Source organism: Vulpes vulpes, chromosome 8 (genome assembly GCF_048418805.1).
Source record: "Vulpes vulpes isolate BD-2025 chromosome 8, VulVul3, whole genome shotgun sequence".
In the NCBI taxonomy this organism is placed as follows: domain Eukaryota; kingdom Metazoa; phylum Chordata; class Mammalia; order Carnivora; family Canidae; genus Vulpes; species Vulpes vulpes.
The window spans coordinates 51,162,804-51,180,428 of NC_132787.1; the positions used below are offsets into that span (position 1 = coordinate 51,162,804).

Consider the following 17,625-nt stretch of genomic DNA (forward strand, 5'->3'; position numbering starts at 1 on the left):
TAGAAGGAGATCAAGTCATGGGGCAACTGAGTTAAAACCTCATCTCCTGGGATCCCTGGGTGGCGCAGCGGTTTGGAGCCTGCCTTTGGCCCAGGGCGCGATCCTGGAGATCCCGGATCGAATCCCACGTCGGGCTCCCGGTGCATGGAGCCTGCTTCTCCCTCTGCCTGTGTCTCTGCCTCTCTATCTCTCTCTGTAACTATCATAAATAAATAAAAAAAATTAAAAAAAAAAAAAAACCTCATCTCCTGGGCAGTCCTGATAGCCCAGCATTTTGGCGCTGCCTTCAGCCAAGGCCATGATCCTGGAGACCCAGGATCGAGTCCCACATCAGGCTCCTGCATGGAGCCTGCTTCTCCCTCTGCCTGTGTCTCTGCCCCCCTCTCTATATCTGTCATGAATAAATAAAATAAAATCTTTTTTTTAAATAAAATATTTAAAAACAAACAAACAAAACCTCATCTCCCGTGGAACACTGAAGGTAGAGGGGTTTCAAGAGAACACTATGGCAGAAAAGCCAGCTCTAATTGGCAAAAATGAGGTAGTTCAATAGGCTATGCACTCCAAATAGTTGTTTTTCCTGGTGATAAAACAAAAAAGTATTCCTCCTGTGCAGACCTGGAGCTGCTGCTGACTTATCCCTGAGATTGTTTATGTACCTGAGAACATAGTGCAGGAACAAGGGCCTTAAGATGAAAATACACAAAAATAGGGCAGCCCCGGTGGTGCAGCAGTTTAGCGCCGCCTGCAGCCCGGGGTGTGATCCTGGAGACCCAGGATCGAGTCCCGCATAGGGCTTCCTGCATGGAGCCTGCTTCTCCCTCTGCCTGTGTCTCTGCCTCTCTCTTCGCTCTCTCTGAATGAATAAATAAATAAATCTTTTTAAAAATACACAAAAATACAAAAACCAGAATATTTATATTATGAAAAGAAAAGTTAAAATGCACAAGAAACGTCATTCGCACACAGCTAGTGCAGTTGGCATCCTGGAGAAAGTGGGGCCCAAGGTACGGTTGTCCAAGGGAGCAAATAAATAAAATCCTATCGGCCCAGAATGGGGTGGGATTAAGTTTAGGAGCAGGAGGTCTGTAGCTATTCCCCCAACAATCCCTGTGGCTACTGTCACAACCCAGTCCTCAGCACCCTATCCCAAGAGTGGGTTATGGGACAAGATGTGGAAAAACCCTGCCTTACCCCTTAGGGGTTCCCTCCCCACAGAATATAGTGGTTCGTGGGTTGGGCCCATCAATCTGGTCTCATGCTTCATCTCTATACTCTGGCATGGGAAAATTATTATTACATGTCCTTCTTTGAAAGGAAAACAACTTTCCTATCCAGGCCACTTTCAAAACCTGGAGATCTGAGGGTGGAGACTCAGGTAAAGCACACTGGGAGGGATTTTCTCCAGAACCCTCTGCAAGCATTTGGATAGAGCACGGTTGTAGTTCATTTGCCTCACCCCTTCCCCCCAACCCTGCCAAGAGGGAAGAGGGGGTGATGCTGTGGGACCCTGGCCTGAGATGTACGGCAGAGCCAGCTGCCCCCTACCCACTTTGTCCCCACTTTCTCCACTCTGCCGATTGATGCCTGCTCCTCCAAACTTCCTGATCACAAATGAATTACCCTCACCCACTATAGCTCAATTCTGGGCCTCTGGGAGTAGGGCAGGGCTATAGATCTCTTCTTCTTCCTCCCCAAAGTATGCTGGCTTTCCCTGTGAGCTGGGGGCCTCCTGGACCTTCAGTGGACATGAGGCCACCATATGGCTGATGCTCTGGCACAAGTGGCACTTCTTGGGCTGGGGGCAGTTTGCATTCCTCGGCATGGTGGTCTAGACCTCTGTAGCACCTGTCTCCCCTTGATCTGTGCTTCTGCATGTTCTTCCCTTTGGGCCACCTCTCGCTCCCAATACAAAATACCCCACCAGGCCCAGTGACCCTGATAGATTCTAAGCCTTTAGCAGACTTCTTAAAGGTGAACTCCACTGCCTCACCCTCCTCCAGGCTCCAGAAGCCCTCCATGTGCAGCTTACTCTGGTGCACAAAGATATCCACTGGGGAGTCAAGCGCGATCCTGGCGTGGGTGATCATGGACAGGAAGCTGAACCCCTTGCGCAAGCTGAACCACTTACAGATGCCAGCACCATGCAGCAGCCGCGGCTCCTCTGCTTCCCCAGGCAGCGTCCTCCAGCGCCTTGGCACAGCCACCTGCAAACTGCTGGTTTGACACAGAGCCCATGGTAGTTAGCTGAGCCTGCAGCCCCTGGCCACTGGTCGGGTGGCTGCTGGCCCCAGAGAAGTCCGGAGGCCTGAAGAAGCTTTCTTGAGAAAGTTCTAAGTTTTTAGTCTACATGAAATAGTCCTAAACTCCAACATGTCAACTTGTGTTTAATTTTAGTTTATTCCCTCTTCTTGCCAGGGTGCCCACACCTGTGACCTCTCCTCAGGGGCCGCCCCTGGCTATAGGAAAATAATGCACTGAGTTTTGCCCTTCACTGAAATAGTAGCTGCTATCTATGAAGGCCTGCCATGGGCCAGACACAAGTATGGATGCCCAGGTGTGCAGTACCAGCCCTCACAACAAAATCCACAAGGGACATCTTATCCCCTTTAAAGATTAAGAAACTCAGCCACCCAAGAGAACAGGAATGGTTTAAGAACACTAAGAATCTGGTTTTTTGTTTTTTTTTGTTTTTTTTTTTTTAATTTTTATTTATTTATGATAGTCACACAGAGAGAGAGAGGCAGAGACACAGGCAGAGGGAGAAGCAGGCTCCATGCACCGGGAGCCCGACATGGGATTCGATCCCCGGTCTCCAGGATTGCGCCCTGGGCCAAAGGCAGGCACCAAACCGCTGCACCACCCAGGGATCCCAGAATCTGTTGTTTTTTAACAAGCATTTAGGCAGAGGCAATTGTTTGTAAGGCATATTTGGTTCCGGGGGCCTAAAGCTGAATTTTCCCAAGGATGGCCATAGGCACATGCCGCCTTGCTCCCGGGAGATGTTTTAACACATCAATGTTAGCATTCATAGAGTTCAGTCGTGTCAATGATATTCAACCTTAACATCTAATAGTACATCCCTCTTTCTATAGATGTGAAAAGCAAGGCCCTAACAACTGTATGAAACAGAGAGATAAAAGTGAAGGAAGACTTCAGGAAGAACTTTCCTTGTAGAAAACGAAAATCACCCCTCAGAGTTGACAATGAGAGACATGGTATTAGACAGAACTTAGGCCCTGTCCTGGTCCTGATCCATCTGTTAGCATTCTGCATCCACATTGGGAGGCACTGTCTTGCACACCCATCATGCCTTGTGTGTTTCTCTTCACCTTTGAAGCTGTTTTATAATTATCTATGTATCTGTCTTTAGTCACTAGATCATGAGTTCCCTGAGGAAAGAATATCCGATTCCCAAAACTGCATCCTCAATACATAATGTACCATAATATTTGTTGAATAAATGAGTAGGCACTAAGTGACTAAATGAATGGATGAATGAATAATCAACTTTGCAAGGTTTTTCCCCCTCATTTTTAAAAAATATTTTATTTATTTATTTATTTATTTATTTATTTATTTATTTATTTGAGAGAGAAAGAGACCAAGATACCGAAAGAGAACACAAGCAGTGGGGAGAAGAAGCAGGCTCCTTGCTGAGCAGGGAGCCTGATGTCGGGCTTGATCCCAAGACCCTGAGATCATGACCTGCGCAGGAAGGCAGATGCCTAACCCACTGAGCCACCCCCTGCTCGGTGGGGAGTCTGCTTCTCCCTCTCCCTCTCTGCCTCCTGCCCTCTGCCTTCCACTCGTGCTCTCTTGCTTTCACTCCTCCTGTCTCTCTCTCAAATAAAATCTTTTTTTGAAAAAAGGAAACATCTAGGCTGCTCATAGAGCAGGACTGCTAGAGACAAGGCCCTGGATGTTGTAACTTCTGAAGAAACTTCCTTCTAGGGGAATCTGTGAGTTGGTGACTACTTTCATCCTTCCTAAGCCCTTTTTCTCTCCTGCTGATGCTGTCCCTCAGGCGGTCTCCAGCTTTGCAGGCATGGCCAGCAGAGGGCAGTAGAGGCCCGTCTGGTTAGAAGAAGAGGGCCTCGCACGAATGCTGCTCTTCCCCCTTCCACTTGTGCTATGAGACTGGGGGCATTCTCACTGCAGGCCTGTGAGAGCCACTGCCCCAGCTGACACAGGTCACTGCAGGTCACACGGTGGCAGTTAGGCCTGCCTGTTGGTCCCCATTACCTCTGATATCAGGTCTGATCTGTGCAACATTTCCTTTTTTTTTTTTTTAAGATTTTATTTATTTATTCATGACAATACACAGAGAGGAGAGAGAGAGAGGCAGACACAGGCAGAGGGAGAAGCAGGCTCCATGCAGGGAGCCTGACGTGGGACTCAATCCCGGGTCTCCAGGATCACACCCTGGGCTGCAGGCGGCGCTAAACGGCTGAGCCACCGGGGCTGCCCTGTGCAACATTTCCAAAAAGCTCCTACTGTTTTTAGCCTGAAAGTAAAACAGATCTCATGGGATGCCTGGGTGTCTCAGCAGTTGAGCATCTGCCTTTGGCTTGGGGGATGATCCCCAGGTCCTGGGATGGAGCCTCACATCAGGCTCCCTGCAAGGAGCCTGCTTCTCCCTCTATGTCTCTGCCTCTTTCTGTGTGTCTCATGAATAAATAAAATCTTTTTTTAAAAATTAAAAATACAGATCTCAAAAGATGAAAGACACCAGGCCCCTGTATGCTCCAGCACCTCCCTTTACAGAAGCCCATCCTTGACCCAGCTTCCCCTTCTAACCCGTGCCCTTCCTCTAATGACCATCCTCCCAGAAAGCCATGTGCATCCACACCCACATCCCCATCTCACAACCACTAGAATTCCACTCAATCCAACTCCTATTGACCCCAGCACAGTGATTCACGCTAATTTCACCCAAAACCAGGGATCCCTGGGTGGCACAGCGGTTTAGCGCCTGCCTTTGGCCCAGGGTGTGATCCTGGAGATCCAGGATAACCCCACACCTCTCCCTTTGCCTGTGAAGGAAACAGAGAAGTCATTCTAGAATCTAGAATGACTTAGCCCATTGGAACCACAGTCCTGCCAGCTCTCCTCCTAAATTCAAGACTCCATCTCCTGAAGCCCTGCCCCCATGCAGGTCGCCTTCACACAGCAAATGCACTCTGGGCAGCTGAGTCCCAGGCTCCACTGTGTGGCCCCGGGTGACAAACACGGCTGACCAGGCCAGCTCTCGCCACAGCTCGCATTCTCCAGGCCACAGACAGCAGACAAGATCACAGTGACAGATGTTGTGAAGAAGACAGTGTATGAGAGAAGACGACCAGGGCGGGTGGGGGTGGACTTTTTTTTTAATTAGACATCTTTTTTTAATTTTTTTTAATTTTTTATTTATTTATGATAGTCACAGAGAGACAGAGAGAGAGGCAGAGACATAGGCAGAGGGAGAAGCAGGCTCCATGCACCGGGAGCCTGACGTGGGATTCGATCCCGGGTCTCCAGGATCGCGCCCTGGGCCAAAGGCAAGCGCCAAAGCGCTGCGCCACCCAGGGATCCCTAATTAGACATCTTTTTAAATTAAGTATTAAAAATATGTGGGTGAGGCTACTTCAATTAGATCCCTAGGAAAGGACTCTGAGGAAGCGACAAGCAGCTCTCCAGGGCACTGTTGGCTGGCTGGAGACTCAACTTCCCAGCCTCCCTTAAAGGGGTCTGGCCAATGAGATTTGAGGGGGACTTGGCAGAGGTGGAGGGGCTGTACCAGGGAAGACCTGCTTTCCAGAAAAGAAAGACAAGTATCCCTGCTGCAGTCCTTCCTGCTCATCCTTTGGCCATGAGGGAAAAGGAGGAAGCTGCAGAGGCAGGTCCTAAACCAACCATGTGAGTTGTGCCATGTGAGAAAAGCATGGCCTGCTCCCTTAGAAGCTTCCTTTCAGAGCAGAGCACCCCAGCCCTGTGAAGACCTGTGAAGAAAAATCCAGGCACAGTTCAAAGGCCCTAACTCCCAAACTCCCCTGGTATACCTGAAGAAGGGAGGAAAGACCTGTGTGTCTAGAACACGGGCAGGTGGGAGGCAGGGGGCAGAAAAAGTCTGAGGGATGGAGAGGGTCTTGAAAAGCCCAGAGAGCCACCTGGTTTAAGTGCCTGGAAGACCACTGGTAGGGTTTTAGGCAGGCTCTGATCTGGGTTTGTTTTCTATTTCTTTTTCTATTTATTTATTTACTTGAGAGGGAAAGAGCACAAATCGGGGGAGGGGCAGAAGAGAATCTTCCAGGAGACTCCCTGGCAGGCATGGAGCCCAACACGGAGAACCCAACACGGAGAATCCCAGGACCCATGAGATACCAACCTGAGCCAACACTAGGAGTCAGACAAAAACCAAGCCACCCAGGCACCCCCTTTTTAAAGAAGATTTTATTTGTTTATTTATTCTGAACCTTTATTTATTCACGAGACACACAGAGAGAGGCAGAGACACAGGCAGAAGAGAAGCAGCTCCCTGCAGGAAGCCCGATGTGGGACTCGATCCCAGGACTCCAGGATCACACCCTAAGCAGAAGGCAGGCGCTAAACTGCTGAGCCACCCAGGCACCCCTTAAAAGCAACCATTCTGAGACATGGAGAAGGAACCAGCAAGCTGCAGACACAGCTTTGGGGCTGACCCACCAGCAACCCCCATTCTCCTCTGGACACCTTCTTCTCTAGAAGTCTCTGGAGCACTTGGGTGGACCACAGGACCCTGATCTGGCCCTGTGAAACACAGGTGGAAAGGACTTTCAGGGAAACCTTCTTTCCTGACAAAATGGTACAGACGGGGCTGGCATGGCCACTTCCTTCTCCCTGTTGGAGGATAGAGGCAGCCCCTTGCAGAGGTGAGCCACAGGCCAGAGCCAGCTGAGGCGGGAGGGGAGCAGGGAATGGAAGCCTGGTCTGGGTCCTTACTGATACCACTGAACCTTTGAATTCTGCCTACAGCCAGACATTCTATCAGGTGAGAAAAATTAAGCAGCTATGAACTGGGTTTTTTGTTCCAGGCAGTGAAGTTGGCTCTCAGCTGGGGTGGGCAGGAGTCAGCACAGGCCTGCTGAGACGTGAGTGACAAGATGCAGAGAGAGGTTGGTGATGGCTTGGACCATGGGTTTTTCCACTTCTAGCTTAAGTTTCCCCTAGTTTGTCTTCCACACTCTGGCATTTTCTGAATGTAAATCTCTTCAGGAACTCCTCTTGGCTTAAAATTTTTTGCTGGCTCTCCATTGCCCAGATGATAAAAATCAACCTTCTGTGCCTCGTGTGTGATGCTCCTCACAATTGGTCCCATCTTCCTGTCTGGCCTCTTCTCCCTGCATCGTGCCCACCTCCAGTCAGAGCCCCCTGTGAACACTGCCCATGTGTCAGGCACTGCCCCTCCTTCGTTCCTAACCCAGCAGCCCTGAGAGCTGGTAATTACATGTCTTGGTTTACATATGAAACCTCACAAGAAAAGTGGCTTGGCCAAGGCCACACATCTAGTAAGTGGTGGGTCGGGATTAAACACCGGTATGCTTTCAAAACAAATTAGAGATGTATTTTTCCCACTTGTCAACAAGTCTGAAGGCAGGCATTTGCTGGGTTGTTCAAGTACTCAAAGACGCCACCAGGGCCTCAGTGTTCTGATCTTTCCTTTCTGCCACTTTGGAGGACGGCCGGTCTTCCTCCTGCTGGTCACTTCATGGCCTTACCATGGCCACTCGACTCTAGACATTACATTCAGGGTCACAACAGAAAGGTGGGTAAAGGGAAGGCTACACCGACTTAATCTATCATCCTCCATCCCCTTATTCCTGTTAAGAAAGCAAAAGCTAAAAAAAAAAAAAAGAAAAAAAAAAAAAAAAGAAAGCAAAAGCTTTCCTAGAAACCTGCAGCACACTTTTATACATGGCTGCCCCTTGCAAGGCAGGCTGGGAAACCAGGGAATGTGGTACTGTGGCTGGCTTAGAATACCATCTACCACTTGGGGCTGAGCCCACTGCTGCCCTCAACAAAGCTGGTGATCAGTCAGCAAGGAAGAAAGGGGTAAGGAGGATGAGCAGGTGACAAACAGGGCCAGCGACCACCACCCTGCTCAGCAAAATGGAAGCACCTGCCATACCCTGGCTCCCCCCACATTGCTCTTCACATTGCCTGGCAAGTACTTTCCCACCCATCACATGCCAGTTTCCCTGAGGTCCCTCTCTTTCCTGCTGCAGGTAGACTGGGTATTCTTTCTTACCCCTCCTGTAGATGTATCTACATCCATCAGAGCTGTGTAGCTTTATAGTTTAAGATTTTATTTATTTATTTATGAGACACATAAAGAGGCAGAGACATAGGCAATGGGAGAAGCAGACTCCTTGCAGGGAGCCCAACGTGGGACTAGATCCCAGGAACCCAGGATCACGACCCAAGCCGAAGGCAAATGTTCAACTGCTGAGCCACCCAGGCATCCTGCTTTATAATCTTTATAGGGGCTGATAGAACATGATTGCTCACTCAATTATATGAGCATTCATTCTCTTCAGATGCTCACTGAGCACTTACTCTATGCCGGACACTGGGCCAGCAGTCAGGAATTCAACAGTGAACAGGTCCGATTTTTAGATTTTTCTCCCTGTTCTGATGGCACTTTTAGTCTAAAAGGTGAGCTATCCGGACAGTTAAAGTTTGGGGTGATAAGTTCCACATCTCCTCCCAGACGATACAGCACCGCGTGGCAGGATGACCTCCCCACCTTACCCTCAGAACCTGGCACACGATGTCGTACAGAGCAGATGCTCTCTGGACAGTGTGCCAAATGCCTTCTTTCCTTGGCTTGGAAATATGTTCTAATTGAAATGCATTTCTTTTTTTGTTGTTGTTGTTTTTTTTTTTGAAATGCATTTCTTATTTCTACCAGGAACCCCCCAAGAATGAGCCACTATACTCTTGCAGTATCTTATCATGCACTCAAGCATCTGAAAAACACTTTGTTCTTTCCCCACCTTGTTGCAGACCTCTCTTCCCAGGAAAGCTTTCAAGAGTCTAATTTAACACATCTCATCAGAGGTCCTTGGTACATGTGTTTTCTGCTGAAGGCTTCATCTGGATTTTCTAAACAGGGATACCTCACTGTCAGAGCCATAGCCACTGAAGTGTAATTCTGAAAGCACTTGAAACAACTCTTCGGTTCCTGCTACATCGCTTATTATGCATAGATTTAATAGTTCTCTTGCCACCTGGTTTTGTTGCCCTTCCACCATGGCAGGGGCTGGTAGCCGGGAATGAGATGGACAGGGACAAGGGAAAGAAAAAGAACACAGCCCCTGCTTTGGGCTAAGCCTCTGTTGCCATGGTGATGTGGACATGACACACATAGGTGAGAGGTCCTTCATACAGTGGGTTGTGGAGGCCAGAGAAACGGGGCATAACACAGAAGACATGGATGCCTTCTGGGCCTGGAAAGGATGTCAAGAGGCCAACTGGCCCACTCCCCTGCCTGTTAGCTGAAAACCAAATGGATAGGTGGCTTGTTGCTAAAAATCCTCAAGAACAAAGTCCACCACCTGAGTCACCTGTTAGATTCATATTTTACAAGTGGCATGGCCCTGAATGGGTTTTCTTTGTCCAATCTCATTTTTTTACTGTCTTTCCAGCCCAGCTGCTATTATCGCTGGTAGAAAAGAGTTAAACCACCACCTGTACACCCCATACAGTAACCCAGGAGGGAAGATGGGAAAAACAAACAACAAACAAGCCATGCTAAAGTGTGGACAGGGCTTCAGTACCACCCTGATCAACTGTGGTCCTCGCAGGATCCCCACCCTCATTCTTTTGTCCAGCCTTGGCTTTGGGAGCAAGTGGCCTGGAGGGGCAGAGAGGACACAGTGTTGAGGCACATGTGGGAGCAGCCCCTGACCTAGCGGAGGCCCATGGGCTGCTGCAGACGGCCCACCCACCCTGTGGCTTCTCAGGTCAAAGGAGGGGCACAACAGCCCTCTGTGCTGGATGGCTTCCTCCTTTGGAGTGAAATACAGCAGAAAGAGTGGAAAGGTCTGTTTTTAATGAATATCTTTAAAAGCCTTTGCAACAGCAGACACGGCCCAAGGAGGCTTGGAACCACACACTGATGATGACAAAGGGCTCCCTTGCTTCCAGGAGACCCTGCAAAATACAAATGGTGCCATGAAATCAGGAATGTGGCTTTTGCCCACCTCACGTGAAAAATTCCCAATCTGCAGAATCCTTTCAGAAATCATCCTGAGATATGTGAGATGGCTCTCACAGTAGAGCCTGGTTTGAAGATGAGGGGGAGCAGGAAAGTCCCTAGTCCAAGAGATACAACGAGGGAAATGGTACCCGCCCCTTCCAGAAGCAACGGGAACCCCCTCTGCTCCCAGCACCAGGGAAGAAGGAAAAGGCCATCTGCAGGGAGCACTCAATATTCTGCAGTCTGACAGCGGGGTCTGGATGCTGGCAGGCCCCACCCCCATTTCCCTGCCACCCTTCACTCCCACACGATTCCGCTTCCACTCTGACTACGTTTCACTAGGCTCAGAAGACAGCTGTCTCTTCCTGCCACGGACATGCCAGACAAACCCCGGGCTGCTCTTCACAGCCCCTAATTCCCCAAAATAGTGTCAAGAAAACGAAACACTTGCATGAAACTTCTCTGCAGCTTCTCCCTTTGGTTTCTTTCACACCCTGGGCTGAGAAGCCAGTGCTTATTTTGACAAGAGTAAAGAAGCCTCTGTCTGTAAGTGAGGTTAACACCCACCCTAAGGCTGGATTCTTTCTGGTCTCTCTCAGCAGCTGAGCATCATGATTCTGCTAATTAAGCTGCTTTCTTCTCCTTAATTAGCTGCATGTGAATCTTGTTGGGAAGTCTTGGATCCGTGAAATAGTCTGGGATAAGAATCGAAAAGAAGAAATTATCTAAACCCAAAGGGGAAAGGCAGGGAAGGAGACCACTTACTCTGCTCAAGAGCTAGGATGGCTCAGCCTCGCAGGGCTGTTCAAGGCGGCCCTGCTTTCCAACACACTAGAAGTCACAGCAGATCCCGTGGTCACTGTCCCCGCCTGGAGTGGTGCTGAGCCTGTGAGCTCAAGCGTTCCCAAGAGGGGCTTACACAGGATGGCTCCTGTCCCTTCCTCGCTATCCTGCAGTTCCTCAGCTTCCTGATGCACAAGAGCCATCAGAGGGCCGAGGGATCTCTGGGTTTTCTCCTCCCAGCCCATCCTGAGGCCCAAATAAATGCCAAATGTTATTCTCAGCTCAGCTCAGCTTGCCAGCTCATCTCTGAGATATCACGCCCTCTCCTCTCTGAGAATATCCTCTCAGAGGAGAGCCAGGCTCTCACACGATGACGACAGAGGAGTTTTTATACACCCAGCATAATGTGAACCAGAGGCATCATCTGCTGTGGCAGCAGACACATCAAATTCAGTTAGAAATGGTGCAAGGCCAGAACTACGTCCCTGGGCCAACAGGACCCAAGGAAGCAGCCAGCTCAGCCCTTCCCTCTCAGTACCACTGACCTTAAGGCATTGACCTCTCAGTACCATTGACCCCTTAGAGTCACCTGGGGACTTTTTCAACTGTGGGGCCTGGCCCCACCTGAGCTACTGAAACACCAACCTCTTGGGCTGGGCCCAGGCATCAGCATTCCTTAAAAGCTCCCCAGGTATAGCAAGGTTGGGGGACCTTGCTTTACGATGCCCAGGTAAAGAGCGACCAATGTGTTCCTTTGGGAATCTCAAAATTCTTAACCCTCCCCACAAGGAAGCTCTGTCTCATTTTTCATCTGTCCTCATTTTGAGGAAATGACAATGAAGTAGCCTTCTGAAAAAAGCTCCTTAAGGTGACATGGAGTGAAGAAGCACCCCAGACTCTGCAGGGAGAATTGGGGCTTGTCCGAGTCTACATCTGCAACAATATCCCTTAGGCTGGTTTCTCAAACACCCACAACACACACTGCCTCACTTACCTGCAGCAAATTCTTGGATGTTGTCTGGTCTTTTCAGAAACATTTCTCTGGAAGACATAGGAATAAGGGCAAGAATAAAGCAGGCCTGAAGGCAGGCTGCGCTCAGCCTCAGCCACAGGTCCCCACCCTCAGGGAGTAGATTGGCCTGAGACACAGCGTTCTGGGAGTCAGTAAGCCGGGGACCTCCTGACCAAGACCCTTGCATTCGTTATTTTCCCTCAGGTCAGGCTCTGAAGCAAAGGGCAAAACATTAAAAATGGCACCAAGCTCACCTCACAAGACAGCTGTGCCACAGACAGGCAAAGAATGTCATTCATTCAACAAACATTTTCACAGAACCAGAGACCAAGCTAGGGACAGGAGGTAAAGATGAAGGACACATTGCCTAGTCCTCGAGGCCTTCCTGTGTGGTCGGACACATATGCAACCCCACAGCTGGTAACTGCATTTAGCCACGGGTGCCCAAAGGGGTGGCGAGGTGGGGGGAGCAATGCCATCAGCAGAGCTGAGAGGGCAGACTTAGGCTGCTTGTTTACCTGCCTTGACCAGAACACTGATAAGGCCTGCAGCGCTGGTGCCACTGGGGAGGGGAACTGCCTTATCTCGCATGGAGTTTTATTGTTCATAAAGAATGTTCACAAATATTGTCTCATTTTACAACAACCCTGTGAAACAGCAACGACTGTGCCCCATTTTACATATGAAGAAATCAAACTTTCAAAAGGTTAATCATTTGCCCAAGTTCACAAAGCATGTAAATAAAAGGCAGAGAGCCCAGGTCTTATGATTCCAAGGCCAGTGTTCTCTACAATACCTCCAATTGGCCATGGCCGCTCTGCCCACCAGCCTGGAAGAAGGCTTCCTGGCCCTGAAAGCCCCTACCTCCCAAGCCTTAAGAATTTGCCTTCCTTCTCCTTGAATTCCACTTGATAATTATTGAGCACAAATTCTGTGTGACTATACTAGATATGAGGGATTGATTTAAAAAAATAAAATAAAATACAGCACCACCTCAGAGAAATTAGTCAAGTAAAAGGGAACAGGTAAGTTCCCAAATGTCCAAAAGGCCAAGGAACCTCCTGGCAGTGCTCTAAGAGGGTGTTAACACTGTGCTACGGACAAGGAGGATGGCTTCTGAGAGCAGAGACCCAGCAATCTTCACAGAGCAGCTGGTACCCCGTGCACTCAGGGTTTCGGCAGGCAGGATAAGGGCATCCCAGACCCAGAGAAGTGGCAAGAATAAAGATCAAGAAATCAAAGGAAACAGCCTGTGTCCTATAGATGGTGAACTCCTCAAGGGTAGGAACCAGAATATCCACCTTTTGTATCCCCAGAGTTCAGAGGAGCACTTAAAGTGTCAGTGTCCCTGACAGGGTCAGTGGGGAGGTCCATGGAGTGATCAGAGCTTCCATCTGGCTGGAGTGGGGGGCCAGAACAGAGAGCAGTAGGGAGCAAAGGGGCTCTACTATGGAGAGCCTGGAAGGCCAAGGAGAGACATTTATATCAATTCAAAAAGCAAGGGGAATGGGTAAAGCTCACACTAGTCACACAGTGGAACATCCCCAGCAGTTTCAAGATTGAAGGATCTCTAAGACACTGTTGGGCAACAGAAGCCAGGCAAAAAGAGTACATACTGCAGAATTCCACTTATATAAAGTACAAAAAGGCAAAACAAATCTGTGCCACAAGAGAAGTCAGGATACTGGCTACCTTTTGAGGGGAAGTACCTGGAAGAGGCCACAGACAGTCTGTGATGCTAGTCAGGTTCTATTTCTTGATCTGGACCCTCGTGCCATGTATATTCTCATCTTGCAAAAGTTCACCCAGTTTAGGATATGCCATTTTTCATTATATTTCAACGGAATGTTAAAAAAAAAAAAAAAGTGGGGGGGGGGGCATTGCTATAGAGCCACTGAAGATTTTTCTGGCTAAGGAATGACATAATCAGTTCTAAATTTGGGGAAGGAAAAAATAAATAAATAAATAAATAAATAAATAAATAAATAAATAAGTAAGTAAGTAAGTTTGGGGAAGGTTCATCTGCCTGGCTACTTAGAAAAATAACTAATAAAGTCTTTCTACAATTTCATACTTTGCGATCATATCTCCAGCCTAAAACCCAAGATCCCTGGGTGCCTAAAATAAGTTAAATCCCTACCCTTTCTATTTTTCAGGTCCAAAATTCAAGGTATTAAGAGTTTCATACACTGTGTATGAAAAGTACACCCTGAAGAGCTGTGAGTGAATCGCTATAGGATCTGGAAAATCCAAGTAGGGGGCTCGCTTCCCAACAAAAACATCTTGGAGGTCCTCAATGGGTTGGAGTAAGTCTAGTGCAGGGACCTGCAGAAGAGATAAGGGCAGGTATGCTGCCCAGAATTCTGTCCCCTATTCTCCTTTCCTCTTTTCCTAAGGGGAATACCGTCTGAAGTATCCAGTATAAATGATGGGGGGCTGATTCTAACTCATCCCAGTTTCTTCTGAAGAAGTAACAGGAACCCCAAAAACAACAAAAGCAAACCCTCAAACTTTAAACACTTCTTCTCCCCCTCCCACCTCCACCTCAGAAAGAGAAAAGCCTGAAAGGGGCAGGAGAATTTCCTGTAGGTAGCTTCAAGAACTTCAAAGGGAGAGCCTGGTGGCCTACCTGGCCGGAGGGGTTGGTGGGTGGGGTGGTGGTAGTGGGGATAATAAGGAAGGGAGGAAAGCTGTTCTCGAGGCAGCCAGGAGCAGACACCCAGTTCCTCCTGGAAACTTCCTGGACAGAGAAGCTGGGCCATCCCTGACATGTAACTAAAAACACTACCCTCTTCATTCACCACTGTCCCCACCACTACCCATTCCTTGTGTTTGTGAACAATGCAAATGGTGATTTAATTCAGGCTTTTAATATCTATCCTCAACCTCCCTGCTGGAATCATTCCTAACTTGGAGCTCCCCGCGATAGGAATGAGGTCAACCTTTATTTCCCTTTAGAAGAAAAAGTGCAAAAAATGATAGCCTGATCCCCAGGACTGACACTGACAGAAGACCCCTACACCATCTTTTTGCCTAAGCCTTAGCCCTGAGCCAAACAAAACCAACCTTCACAGAGAAGTTTCTGTCTTCCCTTTCTCCATCCCCTATCTGCCCTGTGAGAATCTGCAGCCTCTGGAGAAATGACTAGGAGATCAAGGACAGTGAGATCCGAGAAAGAAAGGAGCCTGGAAAAAAGACACAGCTCCAGGTCTACTGTTGAGAAGATAAAGAAGAGCCCTGCCTCTGGCTCCCCTTCTGTGAGCTTTCAACCCAACACAGTGGAAATACCAGGGGTCTGGATCCTGGTTCAGCATCCTGGGGAAGGTACTTCACCTCTCCACCTATAAAACAGGAGTGAAGATAAGCTGTGTTTTGTCGTTGCTGGGAAGATCAGCCCAAGTACCAAGACGCCATACACTATGCACTATGCACGCTATGCACGTGCCAGAGACACAGACATGGCTCCGCTGGCTTGGCATTCTGACCAGGGACAGAAGCAGAAGAGGACAATGAAATTACAGTTCAGTGTGATAAGGGCTCATGAAATTGAGCACAGTGCCTGGAATTGGAAGCCATTATTATCATTTAAACCTTGCCTACTTATCTGTAGCCAAACAGTATTGGAAATAGCTCTATTGTTTTTATCCTTGTTGCTGCTACATTTTTTTTTTTTTTTTTTTTTTTACAGTTCTTTGCCTTTCATCCCATCAGGAGAATTTTCCATTGAAACAAATGACACACTTAAGGGCAATGTAAGGGAAAGAAAAACATGCCCCAGGATATGGTGGAAAACAGTCTTTTCCCCAAGACTTACAGGCGAACCATTGGCGTCTTTCCACAACAAAGCTCTCAGGGACAGAAGGGCCAGACTCTGATTTTTTTTTTTTTTTTTTAAGTTCTAGTGATCTTGTTAAGCTCCTCTGATGCAGAAATAGTGTTCTACACCCAATGGCTGCCTGTTGAGTTTCTCAATGCCAAATTACCTCTTCCAAAAGTCAGAAGATATATATTTACCCTAACAGCGAAAATGACTGAATATTAATATTTTTGAGAATTTACAGATAACTGAAGAGAGATAACTCAAGAATGCCCTGGATGATACAGATCTCAGAAAACACTCAATCTTAAAATACTTGTCTACCCAAATATGTGTGTGTGTGTGTGTGCGTATTTATTTAGTTGTTATGTTACCTTATGGTCCGCCACCTCTGACCCTGAGGGCAGCAGGCGCTCATCTCCGCAGCAAGTTTTCGTAGCATCTTCCACTGGTGGTCAAGGCCGACTGGGAACACCCACCTACCTGAAGAAACCACTTATGAGCAAGTCCACTTCTTTGTGGGTCCTCAGGTATTTTTCGTTAGCAATCCGAGTCTGAATCTGGGGGTAAGAGAGCAAAGGAGGAGGCAGGTTTCGGGGGCAAGCCCTGGGGGTAAGGCCGCGGGCCCCAGGCGCGCCCTGGAGCGGGAGGTCTGACGCCTTCACCCGCCCCGCAGCCCCGCCCGGCCGCCCGCCCCGCAGCCCCAGGCCGCCCAGGCCGCCCAGCTCCGTGGGGCGCCGTCGGGCTCGGGGCCGCGGCGCTAACTGTGCCGGTGTCTGCTCTACGCCGTCCGGGAGCCCTCGTCCGTGTCCGAGTCACCGTCTCCGCCAGTCCTCCCGGGCCGTTCCCGCTGGGTGCCTGTGACCTTTCTTCCCGCACCGCGAGGGGCCCGTAGGGCTCCGCCTGGTTCCCCGGGCCTCCGGCCCTCACCTGGGGACGGGCTCCCCCCGGGCCCGCTCGTCGCCCTCCTCCGGGCCCCCTCCCAGACCCTCCCTCCCCCTAGCCCCCACAGCGGCCTTCCGGCCCTCACCTGAGGACGGGCTCCCCGCCCCTCCGCCCTCCCCCACCCTGGCCTACGGCCCCCGCCCCGGGCGGCTGCACTTGGATGGACGCGGGGTCAGGATGCACCCACCTTGAAGTCCCGCAGCTGCTCCTGCTGCGCGGGGCTCAGCGCCCCAGGGTCCGGCCCCAGAAGCCCGCCCTGCAGCGTCGCCATCTTGTCCGGGTCGTCAGGGCGACGGGGACGCGGGCGCGGAGGCCCCGCCCCTCCCCATCCCTTCCGCTCCCCTTCCCCCTCGCCCAGTCCAGTCGGGGCCTCGGCTGCTCTGCTCGCAGGGAGTGGTCCCTGGGGGAGAAGTGAGACGGGGGCTTGCAGAAGCCGAGGAGGAGACTCTAGACGAGCCTGGGGGGGCCTCCATGGGATCGCCTTCCTCAGACTGGGGGGCTCACTTCCTGGCTGAGTCGTGCAAGGAAGGAGGCCTCCTTCCTGACCCCACCCAACCACAAATAGTTTTGTTTTTCTCGACTCCAGAGAAAAACTGGCGAAGGAATTCCTAAGGCAAAGTCTCACAGAACCTGATTCATGACCCTGTCCGTTCTCTGGCAGCTGTTGAAGCCCCATGGGCCGGGGCTTGCGGGGGCGGGAGGGAGGGGGACGACAACACCAGACAGCAGAAACCCAGCTCCTTCCCCTTCAGAAGGCTTATTAGCCAACCCCCCCACCCCCCCCACTCCCGCCGCCACCCCCCCATCTCCCCCCGCCCCCGAACTTGATACTTAGTGACACGAAGGCAT

At 49.9% G+C, this 17,625-nt stretch overlaps 1 protein-coding gene and 1 pseudogene across 3 annotated transcripts; both read right to left on the bottom strand.

Moving 5' to 3' along the window:
• Nucleotides 1-1,582: 1,582 nt before the first annotated feature.
• Nucleotides 1,583-2,310, bottom strand: LOC112907747 (protein lin-28 homolog A pseudogene; annotated as a pseudogene).
• Nucleotides 2,311-6,417: 4,107 nt separating this feature from the next.
• On the bottom strand, nt 6,418-17,294 carry RIIAD1 (regulatory subunit of type II PKA R-subunit domain containing 1). 3 transcript variants are annotated; one of them, XM_025982969.2, is made up of 5 exons: nt 16,964-17,110; nt 16,315-16,391; nt 11,997-12,043; nt 10,787-10,914; nt 8,308-10,173 (listed from the first exon to the last, which is right to left on the bottom strand). In XM_025982969.2, the coding sequence occupies exons 1-4, from the start codon at nt 17,045-17,047 to the stop codon at nt 10,844-10,846; spliced, it is 279 nt and encodes a 92-aa protein (XP_025838754.1). In that variant the 5' UTR covers nt 17,048-17,110; the 3' UTR covers nt 8,308-10,173; nt 10,787-10,843. The 3 variants fall into 3 exon arrangements, with proteins under 3 accessions (XP_025838755.1, XP_025838754.1, XP_025838753.1); XM_025982970.2 differs by lacking the exons at nt 8,308-10,173; nt 10,787-10,914 and adding an exon at nt 6,418-7,751; XM_025982968.2 differs by lacking the exon at nt 10,787-10,914 and having other exon boundaries at nt 16,964-17,294.
• Between the last annotated feature and the right edge of the window lie 331 nt (nt 17,295-17,625).